This window comes from Thalassophryne amazonica, chromosome 16 (assembly GCF_902500255.1).
Source record: "Thalassophryne amazonica chromosome 16, fThaAma1.1, whole genome shotgun sequence".
Taxonomy (NCBI): Eukaryota; Metazoa; Chordata; class Actinopteri; order Batrachoidiformes; family Batrachoididae; genus Thalassophryne; species Thalassophryne amazonica.
Genome location: NC_047118.1, coordinates 2,089,642 through 2,108,443, shown reverse-complemented (window position 1 = coordinate 2,108,443; position 18,802 = coordinate 2,089,642). Strand labels below are relative to the sequence as shown.

Genomic DNA, 18,802 nt, shown 5'->3' with positions numbered 1-18,802 from the left:
ACAAACAAACAAATCATATTCACTGAAAAAAGAGAATAGTTAAACCAACTTAAATGAATTGTTTCAGTTGGTACCATCTAAATGAATTAAGTTGTTTGAGCTTTGACGTTTGTAAGCTAGAGTTGATCTAACTTAGTTCAACTTAGTTTGTTTGAATTAAGTTCAAATAACTTAATTAATTTAAATGTTACCAACTGAAACAACTTTTATGTTGGTTCTTTTTTCAGTGTATAACAGGAATCAGGTGTAATCAGCAATAAATCAATTACAGTCAAATTCATAACAGAATAGTAGGTACCAGTAAGAACTCTAACATGTCAATTTTAGCTCCTATTTAAAATATTGGACCCAATTTCCTTTTGCAATTGAGATGAAAATCTTGGCCAAAATTCAGCAATTGAAGACGGGTTTTAATCAACGATTTCCCCTTTGACAGATATTCTGGGGTGTCAAGGTGATGATTTGCACCTGTGGGTCATCTGGCCTAAATCCAAATCTTATTAGAACCCAAATCTGTAGTATTTGAATAAAGAGAGGATGCAGATGAAAGTCTTACTGGCAGATGACAAATTTACCCATTATTTTAAATGCAGAAACATTGTTGGAAAAGGTTTAAAACATTGTCTGAAAAGGTGCTTTAAAGTAGACCTGCATTGAAATAAATGCAGTCAGATCTTCGGACCAAAAAATGACTTACATTTACACATGAGATCCTTCTGAATGTAGTAAAGTAAATCTGCAAGCCCAGATCTGTCATTCAACGGAGAAATCTTCATTTGAAAATGACAAATTTACAGCTAACATTTAGCCCTCCGCAAATTGTCCCTCTCATCATGGACGCTGCAGAGACGTCACGGAGAAGACCCTCTCCCAGCATGCATTGCGCGCCAACTGTAATTTGTGGATTTACGTCAGTTTGCATCTGCACCTTTTTCTTGTCTTATACAGAAGGATCTACTTTTTTAAAACTTCATATTGTCTTGCGGCACGTTTGGTGAGTACACATTTCTTTTATTTGTGCTTGAAAATTATTTTGGGGGACTTTTTCATAGGCCCGTTTGATTGAGTGGTGTCGCAATGAAAATCTACTGTCTTTTGCCTCCGGTACCATCGCGGGATATGGAGGCGAGACCCGCAAAGAATCCCAGTCATTAAAAATACATAAACCTCTCTCAGGGTCCATGGAGCTCTGGGGCTCCGATTGCCGAGACGTGCGGTGCTGTGGATTTTGCCGCAAGAAGTCTGTCCTCGCAGCAACAGGTGTACCAGCCGCTTCGCATTAAAACAGCGAGCGTAATCTCAGGACTTGTGCCAAGTGTGCTGCAGCTCCATTCAGTAGACAGAGAGGTGATGCCGGTGTTGTGCGCTGAATCTGGCACAACACCGGCTGCAAAGCAGACACGGGTGGTGTGAGTGGCCCGCGTCGGCGGTTAACGAGCTCGTTAACGAGCCCGCAGACTTAATAAGCGCAGCGGAGGCAGAGAGCGGGAGAGGAAGAACGGCGCCCGCTGTCGATGTCGTTGCTGATCTGAGCACACAGATCTGTATCTCACATTCATTGCAGCTTACTTTTGGATGTTGAAACCAGGACGTGTATAAGTAACATTACTAACAGATAAAATCAATTTCAATGCGGGATCGGACTGAAGGCGGGAGCGCGTCGTCTTGTCCCTGACGTCATGGAAATGATACGGCTGTACAAACTGTTTTCACAGAGGGCTAAATTTTAGCTGCAAATTTGTCATTTTTAAACAAAGATTTCTCCGCTGAATTACAAGTTTGGGTTTACAGATTTACTTTACTGCATTCACAAGGGTCTTATAAATACATATCAGCTATTTCTTTCTGAAATCTGACCACATTTATTTCAATGCAGGTCTACTTTAAACAGTTTTGTAAGACTGACAAGAAGAACTGTGGAAGCAGTAAGGAAACAATTTCTATTGGCTAAGGCTTGACACTGCCGAAGGTACCAAAGGCTTCTGGAGACCCCATGTCAGCGCCCAGTCGATCTCCCGGGCTGATCTTTCCCTCCGTATTCTGACACTGGAGCTTCAGGCCATGATAGGGTTAGCTAAGGTAAAGTGAAGTGTTACGTCTGCCCCCTCTGAAATACTCAGATGGAAAAAGCTGTGGTGATGTATGTGTTGTGTGGGCCGCCAGAAGAGGAGGTACTGCTGGCCCACCACCAGAGGGCGCCCTGCCTGAAGTGCGGGCTTCAGGCACGAGAGGGCACTACCGCCACGGACACAGCCGGGAGTGACAGCTGTCACTCATTATTTCCTGACAGCTGTCACTCATTCTTCATCATCTCACTCCATAAAACCCAGACGTCATCTCCACCTCATCGCTGAGATATCATACTTCTATGGAGGTAACTTTCTCTGCCTGTATTGATTGATTGTGTTGCAGCTGTCTTACCAGAGGACCGGCGTGGGTCGCGACTGTTTTGTCCTACGTCCCGTCAGATAAGTGGTTAAACAGACGCTGCACGAGTGTGTATTAGAGGTGGAGGTGGCATTCCCACCGTTGTTGTTACTGGGTGTACACACACCCACACTTGACTGTCTTTGTTCTTCACCAGCAGTACCAGATCCAACAGTCGGGGACGGTGATCACCTGGGAATTCGGGACTTGGCGGCTCCAGTATTCAGCAGGTTCGGTGGCGGCGGAAATCGTGTGGTTCCGGCTCTTCTCAGGACAGACGTCTTCTATCCTCGAGCCTGCCCACACGTCACCTTTGTGTATTGACTGTTATCAAACTCTGAGATTGTCTGTATATTCGTTGTGCACCTTCACAACATTAAATTGTTACTTTTTGGCTCATCTATTGACCGTTCATTTGCGCCCTCTGTTGTGGGTCCGTGTCACTACACTTTCACAACAGTATGACCAGTTTCCAGGTTTAGTTTCTGCAGCCGTATGGTTACTTACAATCTGTTAAAAACGACAATTTAATTCATGATTATTTTGTTTTAAAATGCAGGATCGGATACTAAAATGTGTTATAGGGCCAAAGTACTGCTGCAGCTAAAACTGTAGTACTGTTTTGAATGTCTGACTATGTGACTGTGTTGGACAGAGAGATGTTTGCCCCTTGATGTACAGATAGATGCTTCCATCCTCGTTATCGCCTTTAGTTGTTGCACTCAGCACACAGTAGTTCACGGCAGAGTTTCTGTTATGTCGGTCCAGCACTAAAGCCTGGCCATGCCAGTCAAGGTGTAGGTTTCAACATAAAGATTCCAAAGTCTCAAAAGTTCATTTGTTAGACACACATATCCTCTGCACTGACAGCACGCTCATTCAAAGGATTTCATGTCGGTATATGAAGATGTGTTTGTCACGTTCTGCGTTGATGTGTAATCTGTGTTTGTTTATTTCTGATCCAGATCCGAGGTGACTGTACGCTCCTCTGATCTTCTAGGAAAATGTCCCACTGCGTATAACTGATCTGTACTCAAATTACCACCTCTTGCATTTCACACTGACAACCAACTCTTCATTAGTCTCGCTAAAGTCCACTGTTCCCCTACTGCTGCATTAGACTGATGTTTGCTGTCCCAAATGCTCTAGTGTTCCATAAAGTGTTTCGAGCAAAACTTTTCTTTGAGAGAATACCGCGTTCCATTTACCCAAAGTAATTGTGCTCCAGTTTCCAGGTCCAGACAAAACTGCAACTCAGAAAACAAGTTGGGTGCCTCAAAGAGTGCTACAAAAACATTTGGTCCACCGAGGAGACCTCAAGGAAGAGGACGGACGGCACAGATGTTATATTTGCAACATCTTCCACGTTAGCCAATATTAGCAGTACCATTTGATAAATAAACACATTACGTGGTGCATCATGCATAAAACTATCACAGCAGCGTGTCCAGAGACATCAGTAGGACAGTACTGTGTGCATGATTTATTAAATGGGACACAGAAAAATATGCAAAACCTACAGCTTTCACTACAGCTGATGCTTGCAGAAGCCTTCTTGGATCCTTGAACCAGCATTTTTCGAGAATATGTGAAGTATTGACTCACTCCGAATGCAAAAGATTAAGAACCATGTCCTATTTGTTCTGAGTCAGGCTCAAAACTTCTCAATTGCCCTTGTAGATGTGACAATTCCAAGTGATGGCAACATTAGAAAAAAGAGCAGGAGAAGATCAAGAAGTACCACATAAAATTGGTTGTATATATTAACAACAACAGCACTTGTACAACACCAATTCCAATGAAGTTGGGACGTTGTGTAAAATGTAAATAAAAACAGAATGAAATGATTTGCAAATCCTCTTCAACCTATATTCAGTTGAATACACCACAAAGACAAGATATTTAATGTTAAAACTGATAGACTTTTTTGTTTTTGTGCAAATATTTGCTCATTTTGAAATGGATGCCTGCAACAGGTTTCAAAAAAGCTGGAACAGGGACAACAAAAGACTGGGAAAGTTGCTGAATGCTCAAAGAACACCTGTTTGGAACATTCCACAGGTGAACAGGTTAATTGGAAACAGGTGAGTATCATGATTGGATATAAAAGGAGCATCCCCAAAAGGCTCAGTCATTCACAAGCAAAGATGGGGTGAAGATCACCACTTTGTGAACAAGTGCATGAAAAAATAATCCAACACTTTAAGAACAATGTTTCTCAATGTTTGATTGCAAGGAATTTAGCTTCAAGGCTGAAAACCAACATTGAATGCCCGTGACCTTCGACCCCTTCAGCGGCACTGCATTAAAAACCAACATCATTGAGTAAAGCATCTTACCATGTGGGCTCAGGAGCACTTCAGAAAACCATTGTCAGTTAACACAGTTCGTCACTACATCTACAAGTGCAAGTTAAAACTCTACCATGGGGTGATCATGCTTTCGCAGTAGCAGGTCCTAAACTTTGGAACTCGCTGCCCCTTGACTTGCGTGCCATCTCGGATCTGCCCCTTTTTAAAACAAAACTCAAAACGTATTTGTTTAGATGTGCTTTTGATACTTAGTCTTTTTAGACTTGGGAATAAAATGAATCCGTGTTCCTCTTTTTAACTATATTTTAAATGCGATTTTTATATGTACAGCGCTTTGGTCAACTTAGGTTGTTGTAAGGCGCTTAACTAATAAAATTTGATTGATTTGATTGATACCATGCAAAGTGAAAGACAAACATCAACAACATCCAGAAACGCTGCCGCCTTCTCTGGGCCCGAGCTCATTAGAAATGGACAGACACAAAGTGGAAAAGTGTGCTGTGGTCTGATGAGTCCACAATTCAAATTGTTTTTGGAAATCATGGACGTCGTGTCCTCTGGACAAAAGAGGAAAAAGACCATCCAGATTGTTACCAGTGCAAAGTTCAAAAGCCAGCATCTGTGATGGTATGGGGGTGTGTTAGTGCCCATGGCATGGACAACTTACACATCTGTGATGGCACCATCAATGCTGAAAGGTACATCCAGGTTTTGGAGCAACACATGCTGCCATCCAAGCAACGTCTTTTTCAGGGACGTCCCTGCTTATTTCAGCAAGACAATGCCAAGACACATTCTGCACGTGTTACAACAGCGTGACTTCGTAGTAAAAGAGTGTTGGAACTAGACTGGCCTGCCTGCAGTCCAGACCTGTCACCCATTGAAAATGTGTGGTGCATTATGAAGCACAAAATACGACAACGGAGACCCCGGACTGTTGGACAACTGAAGTCGTACATCAAGCAAGAATGGGAAAGAATTCCACCTACAAAGCTTCAACAATTAGTGTCCTCAGTTCCCAAACGCTTATTGAGTGTTGTTAGAAGGAAAGGTGATGTAACACAGCGGGAAACATACCACTGTCCCAGCTTTTTTGAAATGTGTTGCAGGCATCCATTTCAAAATGAGTAAATATTTGCACAAAAACAATAAACTTTATCAGTTTGAACATTAAATATCTTGTCTTTGTGGTGTATTCAACTGAATATAGGTTGAAGAGGATTTGAAAATCATTGTATTCTGTTTTTAATTTACATTTTACACAACGTCCCAACTTCATTGTAACTGGGGTTGTATTTACTTTGTTCTGTTACTTATTGGACACTGAAAATGGAGGGACTGTGAATAAAATGGACATATTTCCATAATAATACAATAACATGCTTTAGGAGGGCGGTATGCATTTTCAGAGACCCGACCTGTCATTTTGGGCGACTGGGCATGAACGGAGGGCCTCTGAAAATACATACCGCACGACGACAGCATGTTATTTGCATTATTATCACTTTTTACTGAGATACACAACACGTAACGCGTACATAAAAGGTTGGCTCACTTTAACTTTTGTCGTGTCAGCTGGTGCGCGCACTGCTCTCCAAATTCGGCAAATTCAATGCTTCAATCCCAAACATGATCAACTTATCTTTGTTAGTTGGCTATGTACCACAGGCCTCCAAGGTGGCAGCAATCAAACCACTACTTAAAAAGCCATCCCCTGACCCAGCCATCCCAGCCAACCATAGGCCAATCTCCAACCCTCCCTCTCTCTCAAAGATTCCTGAGAGGGCAGCTGCAAAACAGCCAACCGATCACCTGCAGAGAAACGGTCCACCCGAAGAGGTTCAGTCAGGTCTTAGAACTCATCATAGCACAGAAACAGCACCAGTGAAGGTCACAAATGATCCTCCCATGGCCCCGGACAGTGGACCCATCCCTGCGCCCGTTCTGCCGGACCTCAGCGCTGCCCCTGACACTGTTGACCATAAAATTTTATTACAGAGATTAGAGCATGTCATAGGCACCAAAGGCACTGCGCTGCGGTGGTCCGAATCATATCCGTCCAATAGACCACAGTCTGTTCATGCAAATGGGGAATCTTCCCCACAGACCAAAGTCAACCATGGAGCTCCACAAGGTTCCGCGCCAGGACCAACTCCACTCACCCCATACATGCCTCCCCTAGGCAGTACCACCAGACGGCATCGCTTAAATTTTCATTGCTACGCAGATGACACCCAGCTCCATCCATCCATGAAACCAGAGGACACACACCAACCAGCCAAACTGCAGGACCGTCCCACAGACACAAAGACATGGATGACCTCCAACCTCCTGCCTCCAAACTCAGACAAAACCGAAGCCACCGCACCCGGCCCCACAAATCCCAGAAGCATGGTGTCCAACCAGATCCCCACTCCGGATGGCACCTCCCCGACCCCCAGCAACACTGCGAGAAATCCTGGAGCCATTCCCGACCAGGACACGTCACTCAAAGCGCACACCAAACAAACATGCAGGACTGCCCCTCCGCATCCACGCAATATCTCCAAAACCAGAAAGGTCCCGTCTCAGAGCGATGCCGAAAAACCAATTCATGCATCCACCTCCTCTAGGCTGGACCACTGCAACTCATTATCAGGTTGTCCTAAAAGTTCCCCAAAAAGCCCTCAGCCAATTCAAAATGCCGCAGCTAGAGCACTGACGGGGACCAGCAGGAGAGAGCACATCCCACCCGCGCCGGCCTCCCTTCATTGGCCTCCCGCCAACTCCAGAACAGAATTCAAAATTCCTCCTCCTACTCACAAGGTTCGGAACAATCAGGTCCCATCCCATCCCAGGGACCCCGCAGCACCACATCACCCCACTAGAGCGCCCCGCTCCCAGACCGCAGGCCCACCCGCAGCTCCCAGGGCCTGCAAGAGCAGAATGGGAGGCAGAGCCCCCAGCCCCCAGGCTCCTCTCCTGTGGAACCAGCCCCCAACCCAGACCAGGGAGACAGACACCCCCTCCACCTCCAAGACCAGGCCCAAAACTTTCCCCCTCGCCAAGACCCACAGTTAGGGCTGGACCAGGTGACCCCGGACCATCCCCCGGCCATGCCGCTCCAGACGCAGAGCGCGGGGGGGTTCCCATGATGCACCGCCTCCCCCCCTTCCCGCTCCGCACGCATCACTCCGCACCCAATCACCAGCGATCGATCTCTGCTCCCCTCCACAGCACGTCCCCCTCCTGGCTCCCTCCCTCAGCCCCAACCAGTCTCAGCAGAAGACCGCCCCTCCCCGAGCCTGGCCCCGCTGGAGGCCTCCTCCTGCCAAAAGGGAGTTCCTCCCTCCCACCGCAGCCAAGTGCCTGCCCACAGGGGGTCGCCCCGACCGTTGGGGTCCCTCATAATTATTGTATGGCCCTGCCTCACAACATAAAGCGCCCCGGGGCAACTGCCCGCCGTGATTTGGCGCTACATAAAAAATAAGTTGATTGATTGATTGATACTTTAACTCCTGACCCTATCAGTGTCACCAAATGCTGTTTCCTCTCTTGAGATACTTTGCATTTTGTATAAAATTTGCTGTAATTTCTTAATGATAATGCAATATTTTTTTGTTTAACCCCTTGAATTTATCCTACTTTACAAGTACATCTTCATTGCTTAATTACCTATAGATTGTGGTGGTGTACAGAGGCAAAATTACAAAAATTGTGCCACTTTAGGTGTCTGACTGTAGACGGCAGATGCGAGCAGCCAAAATGAGTTTCCTTTGAGGTGCAATAGGTCTCGCGCTGACAGGGTGAGGAGTTCTGATGCCTGGGAAGTGCTTAAATTAGTTTCACATTGGAAAAAGCCAGTTGAGGTGGTTTGGGCGTCTGATATCTTTTGTGTTCCTCCCTTTTTGAGGTCTTCTGGGCACACCCACAAACTTGGGGTTGACCCAGATTAGGAAGTATATGTGCCATCTGAGAAACTCAAAGTGCCATACAAATTAGAAATGATGAAAGAGTAAAACCGTAAAACCATACATAAAATCTAAACTTGTGCTGGATGAGTGGTTGTTAATTGAGCTGCTTGGAATGATACTGCTGAGAGCTGGCTGCTTTAGCTGCTGTTCACTGTCGTACTGTCCACAAGAAAATCATCTGGAATATCCATATTGGGACCAAAACACACTTCTCGCCTTTTCATCTTTTCCTCTGCAGACAGTTCTTGGGTTGCTTGCGCTATGATGTCATTTGTTTACGCACAGCCAGGTAGCATTGACGTAAGTGGTTGGGGGGGATATGTAGCAAGGAGCAATATCTTCCTACTAACTTGGATCCTGGCGGATTCCCCTTTGGCCGAGCCGGTAGTGCATCACAAGTCTGGTGTTCGAATCCCACCAAAAGTCAAACTTGTTAGTCAAGTAGAATCAAAACTTGTTTCTATGTCTTTGCTTGTATCACATATTAAAACTCGAGCTACCTTATGGCAGCTGGCCAACCATGCACGTAACGACGCACTCATCCCTGCCGCAAACTTCCATATCATGGTCACATGGTTACAGTAACTCATCATCAGTGGGTTATTGTATAGAGAGGTTGTGCAATAAGAAGCCAATAAGATTACACCATTGTCCTATTCTGAAAAGTTCAATGTGCTGCGTTTTGACAGTCATGTTAAATTTGCAATTGCCAGCTTCATCTACATGTGCACATATGTTCAGGCTCCTCAGGTTCTCCGTAATACGGTGCAACCGTTATAGGTCCTTGGTCTGTCAACTAGGAATACCACTGCAGGAAACTGTAAAGTATCATATTGGAAAACTGCCTTTGGGCAGACGGTCTTTTCAAATACAAGGAGCCAACACATGGAAGATGCTACTTACCGAACTTACACTAGACCAAAATGACCAACATTTTAAAATGAAGCTGAAGAAATTCCTAAAATCTAATCAACTGTGTAATCATGTATTGGGTTAATTTCCCTCAAGGATGGTGCAGGAACAGCTCAAACATACACAGGCCTGGCTGTTTCTATTCTCATTCGCCAGGTGGTGCCAGCTTCATATGTGCCAATTTATATCTGGAATATAAATTGGCACAAGTTTCATCCAAATGACAAAATACACTGGTCTGCTTGTTAAATTTCTCTGACCAGTCTTACTACTTGGTACCTGAACCCAAGCTTCCCATGCGATGTGGATCATGCTTGTAAGGGATGAACATCTCTACGGGGTGCTGTTAAAGGTCAGCTCTGATGCTCAAAGAACACACTTGTTTCAGATGGTTGGACTTCAGCTCTCCCACTCTTTGCATTCCCCTCACAGCAGGAAAGTGGTACTTGTGGGGATTGGATTAAAGACAGCACCATCCCAAGTCACTGATAGATGTGGTTGTGAGATGAGATGAGGTGGCTTCTGTCCACAGATATCCCTCTTGTCAAATGTCATGACTCGATGCCTGGAAGTTCTGATGAACTCAAAATAACCTTGGGACTTTTCAGAGAAAAGGAAGAATTTTGGTAGAGGCATTCAAATTGCTCAGTTAACTTCAATCGTTGAGTAATAAGAACCATTCAAAGGTTGTTGAGTGGGTGTCGAGCGGTGAGGATCAAACTACTCTGAAAAGGCTTCGGGCGCTCAAGAATTTCAATAACTGTAATGTTCTTTCTTTATCAATAAGTCTACATAAAAAGAAACGTGAAACTTCTAAACATTCTTATTCAACACAACATACATTTACGAGGTCTATTAGAAAAGTATCCGACCTTATTATTTTTTTCAAAAACCATATGGATTTGAATCACGTGTGATTGCGTCAGACAAGCTTGAACCCTCGTGCGCATGCGTGAGTTTTTCCACGCCTGTCGGTTGCGTCATTCGCCTGTGAGCAGGCTTTGAGTGAGGAGTGGTCCAGCCCCCTCGTTGTTGTTTCCTTGTCAGGAAATGGCGGAATGATTTGGGCTTTTTTTCCATCAGAATTTTTTCAGAAACTGTTAGAGACTGGCAGCTGGAAACCATTAGAAAAATTTATCTGGCTTTCGGTGAAAATGTTACGGGCTTGGTAGAGAATAAGGAGTGTTACTGTTGCTTTAAGGACGGCCCCCAGCGGCTGTGGGGCGCCTCAGATTTCACTTTTAACAAGAGATTTTGTCATGGAAAGCCGAGTGGAGGCTTTGCGCATCACGATGGATTCACTACTGGATCGAGACAAAACCACCTCCGTTTTGGTCTCACAGGACGGCATTGAGATAGCGTTCAGACAGCTGTCGGTGGTTTTTCCATCGAGTGATTATCCAAGAAATTGTGGATGTGCCTGGACATGCCCCAACATGTCCTGTGAGGCTTCATCACGGCGTTGCTTTGCGCCACGCGGCACCGCCGCGACGCGCGAAGCCTCCGCTCCTCTTTCCATGACAAAAACTCCTGTAACAGTGGAATGTGCCGTTCATTTCCAAACTGGACGCTGTGTTTTATCCGGGATGTCGTCTGACTAGCACAGGAATTGTGAAAAGACATGGACATCAGCACTTTTTTGGCACATTGAGACAGACGTGCGGAGGAATTCCGCGCGTTGCGGCGGTGCTGCATGGTGCAAAGCAACGCCATGATGAAGCCTCAACGGGACATGTTCTGGCATGTCCAGGCACATCCACAATTTCTCGGATAATCACTCGATGGAAAAACCACCGACAGCTGTCTGAACGCCATCTCAAAGCCGTCCTGTGAGGCCAAAACAGAGGTGGTTTTGTCTCGATCCAGCAGCGAATCCATCGTGACGCGCGAAGCCTCCGCTCGGCTTTCCATGACAAAATCTCTTGTTAAAAGTGAAATCTGCCGGAAAATGGTTGATGTCCAGCTCTTGTGATAACCAGAGAAATGGCACATGATGGTCACGGATCCAGACAGCCATCTGTTTAGAAATGAAATGGTCGCTCAACCTGTCGATGGCGGCTTCGGAGCACGGCGCGCCCCACAGCCGCTGGGGGCCGTCCTTAAAGCGACAGTAACACTCCTTATTCTCTACCAAGCCTGTAACATTTTCACCGAAAGCCAGATAAATTTTTCTAATGGTTTCCAGCTGCCAGTCTCTAACAGTTTCTGAAAAAATTCTGATGGAAAAAAAGCCCAAATCATTCCGCCATTTCCTGACAATGAAACAACGACGAGGGGGCTGGACCACTCCTCACTCAAAGCCTGCTCACAGGCAAATGACGCAACCGACAGGCATGGAAAAACTCACGCATGTGCACGAGGGTTCAAGCTTGTCTGACGCAATCACACGTGATTCAAATCCATATGGTTTTTGAAAAAAATAATAAGGTCAGATACTTTTCTATTAGACCTCGTATTTAATTCTTTTTTAAAGAAAGCAATTAATTGTCAAGTTGTAAACCTCACTTTCAAATAAAAAATCTTTGTAGGTGTACAGTGTAGTACACAACATCACAGAGGTTATCGGATTCTGATAGAAGCAACCGCGGTAGTGCGCATACAGTACAGATTGTGCACAGACTGTAGCCTTTTAGTGTAAAATTGAATAACAGTGTGATTCTAGTGAATTCAATTGTTTCGAGGTTTCAACAGCAAAGTATATCTAGATGTGGTAGTGTGGAGTGTGCATGCCCTCCCCTACCTGTTTTTGGTAGTGCGCACCTGGGTTGATTATGTTTCTGCGCGCACCTGGGTTCTGATTGTGTTTGATGTGAGCCAGGGATATAAATTCAGCATTGTTTTGTGGCTTCGTTCCTCTTTTGCTTCCTGGTCTCTCTCGTGAGGCAGCGTTTGAGTGGCTTTACATGCTGTGGTGACTGCGTGCGTTCATCATTTTCCTTCCTCTCTGGAGCTTTGGGTGGCTCTTTATTAGTGGCTTGGAGTGCTGCTTTACTCCGAGTACCACTGCGGCTTACAGCTGCTGCTGTTCGCGGGCGTGTTTGGGCCACCAGCGTCTGATTGGGGTAAGCGGTCGACTTTGCCTTTTTAGCCCATTCAGTTGTCTTTCGTCGTTCTATAGTGTTGTTTTTTCTTATAGCGTGGCACTTTGTGCGCTCTTACGCACGTTGTCTGGAGGCTGGGAGTGCGTCTCCACTGGGGTCTTGAGCAGACCGGTGCGTCTTCTTACTGGTGAGTTGCTGGTTTGTCTTTTATAAACAATTCTAAATTATTTTGGTCTGCTAATGTGGTGTTTACATCACAGCGGGACCAGGCTGCACCTCCCGCGGTGGCTGCTGGGGACAGCTGCGTCGGCTTGATCATTTAGAGGCTGCGCCTTGCGCAACTACCTCCTGCTGCTGATTTCCTGGATCCTGGGTATTTGACCAAGCTGCATCTTGTTAATAGTCTGGTAACAAATTGGACTTTGTATGGACATTGTAGGGGTTACAAAGCCAGAGGTGGGCGAAAAAAAAAAGAGAAATAACATATCGCGTGCTGGCTTTGTGATCCACATTTATCCCACACCTGTATTTTCGGAGTTTGTTTTTTATTATTATCGCCCTACGTGTTTAATGTGGTTTTTAACTGTAATATATTGGTGTGTGGTTTATTTGCATGTTTTCTTTTTTTGTGTGGATGAGTTTTGTAATTTTATTGAGTTTGGGTGTTTTTTTTCTATATTGGTAAATGGGGTGATTTTAACTAATCAAGGTTGGGAATAAATAAAGGCATATTCTTTTTATAGGTTTTTTTTTTTGGTCTCTGTTCCCTTTAATTCAAAAAGGTAAAAACGAACCTGTCTGCCTTGTGCAGGGTCCTAGGCCTATCCTAGGTGGCGTTGTCAGCAACTTTGTCAATCTGTTGATATTAGGTCTCCAACCTGAGCGCTATATTGCGCTCTCTCCCACCCTCCTGCCATATATCTATCTACAACCCCAATTCCAATGAAGTTATAAAAACAGAATCCAATGATTTTCAAATCCTCTTCAACCTATATTCAATTGAATACACCACAAAGAGAAGAAATTTAATGTTCAAACTGATCAACTTTATTGTTTTTGTGCAAATATTTGCTCATTTTGAACAGGTTTCAAGAAAGCTGGGACAGTGGTCCAAAAAGTATCAGACCTCTTTATTTTTTCAAAAACCATATGGATTTGAATCACGGGTGATTGCATCAGCCAAGCTTGAACCTTCGTGTGCATGTGTGAGTTTTTTCACGCCTGTCAGTTGCGTCATTCGCCTGAAGCAGGCTTTGTGTGAGCAGTGGTCCACCCCTCTTGTCGGATTTTTATTGAGAATAAATGTCTGAACGATTTGGAGCTTTGCATCAAATTTTTCCAGAAACTGTGAGAGACCGCCAGGTGGACACCATTCAGAAAATTAATATGGCTTTCAGGGACGATTTTTATGGGGATTAAACAGATTAAGGAGTGATCCAGCCAGTTTAAAGACCGCCCACAGCGGCTGAGAGCGTGGCGCGCGCCGATCGACAAGCTCAAACCCAGCTGAAACAACCAGATGATTTCCAACGTGAAGCTTTGTTGATCTGGGACGTCGTCTAACTTTCACAAAAAAGGCAGAAGACGTGGACATCAGCACTTTTTCGGCACATTCTACTGTTACAGGAGTTTCTTTCATGGAAAGAGAAGCGGAGGAATGCGCCACCATGCCGCTCATGGCGCGGGACAAAAGCACCTCTGTGTTGGTCTCACAGGACGGCTTTCAGGTGGCTCAGACGGCTTCCGGTTGCTTTTCAGTCATGTGAATATCCGAGAAATTGTGCATGAGCAGGACATGCCCCAACATGTCCTGTGAGGCTTCATCACGGCATTGCTTTGCGCCATGCGGCTCCACCGCGACACACGTCCCTCCGCTCCTCTTTCCATGACAAAAACTCCTGTAACAGTGGAATGTGCCGTTCATTTCTAAACTGGACGCTGTCTTGATCCGGTATGTCGTCTGACTAGCACAGGAATTGGGAAAAGACGTGGACATCAGCACTTTTTCGGCACGTTGAGACAGACGTGCGGAGGAACTCCACGCGTCGCGGCAGAGCCACATGGCGCAAAGTTAGACGACGTCCCAGATCAACAAAGCTTCACGTTGGAAATGATCTGGTTGTTCCAGCGGGGTTTGAGCTTGTCGATTGGCGCTCGGAGTGCACCGCGCTCTCAGATGCTGTGTGCTGTCTTTAAACCGGCTGGATCACTCCTTAATCTGTGTAATCCCCATAAAATCGTCACTGAAAGCCATCTAAATTTTCCGAACGGTGTCCACCTGGAGGTCTCTCACAGTTTCTGGAAAAAAAATTGATGCAGCAAACCTCCAAATCGTTCAGACATTTATTCACAATAAAAAAACGAGAGGGTGGACCAGTGCTCACACAAAGCCTGCTCACAGGTGAATGACGCAACCGACAGGCGTGAAAAAACTCATGCATGCGCACGAAGGTTCAAGCTTGGCTGATGCAATCACATGTGATTCAAATCCATATGGTTTTTGAAAAAAATAAAAAGGTCCGATACTTTTTGGACAGACCGCGTATGTTTGTTTGTTTATATATATATATATATATATAAAAATTCAGTTGGTGATGTACTTAGACCACATTTAGGACACGTACTATAGCTTGCGATAGCTTCCCTCTGATATGGACGTTACTTTCAAACAGTGTTTAAGAAAAGATGCTTTTGAATTGGACTCACTTTGATGAAACATCAACACTTTCTATCTATTGTTTAGGTCCAGTGTTAGTTTCTCCATTCTATGGAATATTAAGAATTTAGGAGCAATTATGTTTTCTGACTTTGTCCATGTGATACATCTCTCTGGTTGTGATCTACCACGGAGGTGCTTGAGGATGGGTGAAAGGTCAAAGGGACACCTTGGTTGACTTCCTGGGTGGTTGCCATCTTTGATGGAAGGTGGTTCTGTAGTGTGGTGAACACAGTCACAGCCTTTACTTAATACAGTGTTGATGCACCTTTGGCAGCAATTACAGCCTCAGGTCTTCTTGAATATGATGCCACAAGCTTGGTGCACCTATCTTTGGACAGTTTGGTCCATTCCTCTTTGCAGCACCTCTCAAGCTCCATCAGGTTGGATGGGGAGCGTCGGTGCACAGACATTTTCAGATCTCTCCAGAGATGTTCAGTCAGATTCAGGTCTGGGCTCTGGCTGGACCACTCAAGGACATTCACAGAGTTGTCCTGAAGCCACTCCTTTGATATCTTGACTGTGTGTTTAGGGTCATTGTCCTGTTGAAAGATGAACCGTCGCCCCAGTCTGATGTCAAGAGCGCTCTGGAACAGGTTTTCATCCAGGATGTTTCAGTGCATTGCTGCATTCATCTTTCCCTCAATCCTGACTAGTCTCCCAGTTCCTGCTGCTGAAAAACATCCCCACAGCATGATGCTGCCACCACCATGCTTCACTGTAGGGATGGTGCCTGGTTTCCTCCAAACATGACACCAAAGAGTTCAATCTCTGTCTCATCAGACCAGAGAATTTTGTTTCTCCTGGTCTGAGAGTCCTTCAGGTGTCTTTTGTCAAACTCCAGGTGGGCTGCCATGTGTCTTTTACTAAGGAGTGGCTTCTGTCTGGACACTCTACCATGCAGGCCTGATTGGTGGATTCCTGCAGAGATGATTGTCCTTCTAGAAGGTTCTCATCTCTCCACAGAGGAATACTGGAGCTCTGACAGAGTGACCATTGGGTTCTTGGTCACCTCCCTGACTAAGGTCCTTCTCCCCCGATCGCTCAGTTTAGATGGGTGTTCAGCTCCAGGAAGAATCCTGGTGGATCTGAACTTCTTCCATTTACAGATGATGGAGTCCACTGTGCTCATTGGGATCTTCAAAGCAGCAGAAAATTTCTCTCCCCTTCCCCAGATTTGTGCCTCCAGACAATCCTGTCTCTGAGGTCTACAGACAATTCCTTTGACTTCATGCTTGGTTTGTGCTCTGACTGTCAGCTGTGGGACCTTATATGTAGACAGATGTGTGTCTTTCCAAATCATGTCCAGTCAAATGTATTTACCCCAGGTGGACTCCAGTTAAGCTGTAGAAACATTTCAAGGATGATCAGTGGAAACAGGAGGCACCTGAGCTCAGTTTTAAGCTTCTTGCCAAATGCTGTGAATACTTAAGTACATGTGACTTCCTAGTTTTTTTTTTTTTTATAGCCAGGTAGCGTCGACGTAACTCTACGATACCGGCCTAGCGAGGTTGGCCCGCGAGCTAACTGAGGCAGCGGCGGAGGGACGAGGTTGGCCCGCGAGCTAACCGAGGTAGCAGTGGACGGCGGAGGAGAGAGGCTGATGTATAGAGAGAGTGGTTGGTGGGGAAAACTGCCTGAGTGGCTGGTCCGGAGAGAGCTGTCCGGCGGGGAAACATTGTGGTTGACCGGTGAGGCAACTAAAAGTAGTCGGCTATAAGCAGGCGGCGTGCTGGCAGCTAGCAGCTTAGCATAAGTAACAGGACCGAGCTTATTAACCATTATGGGGCCAAAAAAGAGTGGCACAGAGACATCAGAGTCAAACATAAGATCAGCCCCTTTAAGCATAAGTCCAACCATTGAAAAGGAGCTAGAGGACATTAAGAAGTCTCTGAACTTTATAACACTGGACATGCAAAACATATCGAACCAACAAAAAACAATTATAGACTTAATGGCCCAAGTGAATGAACTGAAACAGCAAAATATGGAGAAAGACGTGAAGATTAAAACTCTTGAAAATAGAGTATCAGAGCTTGAACAATATTCCAGGATAAACGATTTTATGGTTACAGGCCTTGACCTCAAACCAAGAACTTATGCAAGAGCAGTAACCAACGAAGAGGAGCCTACTGACAAAGACCTGGAATCAATGGAGCAGCAGGTGGTCACCTTCTTTGCTACCAAAGGAATTACAATGAACACGCAGGATATAGAGGCATGTCATCTGTTGCCCCGAAAAGACAAGCAACAAAAATCAGCAATAATAGTAAGGTTTGTTAATAGGAAACATAAGTTAACCATATTAAAGCAGGGAAAGAAACTTAAAGGGACCAAGGTATACATAAACGATCATCTGACCCCAAAAAAATGCAGATATAGCTAGAAAAGCCCGTCTACTAAAGAAACAAAACAAAATCCAAGGAACATGGACCTCTAACTGCAGAGTTTACATAAAACTATTAGGTACACCAGAAGAAGCTAAGGTACTATGCATCAAAGAAGAACATGAACTGAACAAATAATTGAAAAATGAAATATAAATAAAAAATCTAGATAGTTTTACCTTCAATTCAAAATGACAAATTAAACATTAACAATTCCCTGCCTATAGAGGACAATGAAAGTACAAAACCAAGAAATGCAATTTAAAACTTTTGAATGTAGTGAATCTAAAATGCAACATGTTATAGATGAAGTTGACCCGGATATAAACTTTTATAATGACATAAATGATGACTGCATGTATTATCAAGACCAGCAAATACCAACTCAGAATAAACCTAATGAGATGTTGTCAATTGTCCACTTCAATAGTCGCAGCCTTCATGCAAATTTTAAAAAGATAAAAGATTACTTGAACCAATTGGGTACTTTGTTTAATGTATTAGCAATTTCAGAAACTTGGATAAAAAATGATGAAACAAACAACTTTATGTTAGAAGATTATGAGATGTTTGCACAGAGCAGAAATAAAAAAAAATGGAGGTGGTGTGGCATTATATGTGGATAAAAACTTACATGCAAAACAGATTGACAACATGACATTGGCTATTGATGATAATATGGAGTGTATAACAATTGAATTGATAATGGAAAACAGAAAAAATATATTGATTACGTGTGTTTACAGATCTCCTGGATCAAGTATTGAAATGTTTACGGAACTAATGCATAACTTGTATATGAAAATGGAACATAAAGATGTTTTTATATGTGGGGATTTTAACATAGATTTATTAAAAATGAGTACACATAAGCCTACGGAAAATTTTATAGATACTATGTATAGCTTGTCATTCCATCCAAAAATAACTAAACCAACCAGAATCACTGCACAGAGTTCATCACTAATTGATAATATCTTCACTAACATATTAAACAATGACATTTCCAGTGGCATATTAATAAACAATATAAGTGACCACTTACCAGTATTTT

At 44.3% G+C, this 18,802-nt stretch overlaps 1 protein-coding gene across 1 annotated transcript; it reads left to right on the top strand.

The window, feature by feature from the left end:
* The first annotated feature begins 6,351 nt into the window (after positions 1–6,351).
* Positions 6,352–8,226, top strand: LOC117528635 (proline-rich receptor-like protein kinase PERK10). Its single transcript, XM_034191262.1, has 2 exons — positions 6,352–7,853; positions 8,114–8,226. The coding sequence occupies exon 1, from the start codon at positions 6,369–6,371 to the stop codon at positions 7,797–7,799; it is 1,431 nt and encodes a 476-aa protein (XP_034047153.1). The 5' UTR covers positions 6,352–6,368; the 3' UTR covers positions 7,800–7,853; positions 8,114–8,226.
* Positions 8,227–18,802: the final 10,576 nt, after the last annotated feature.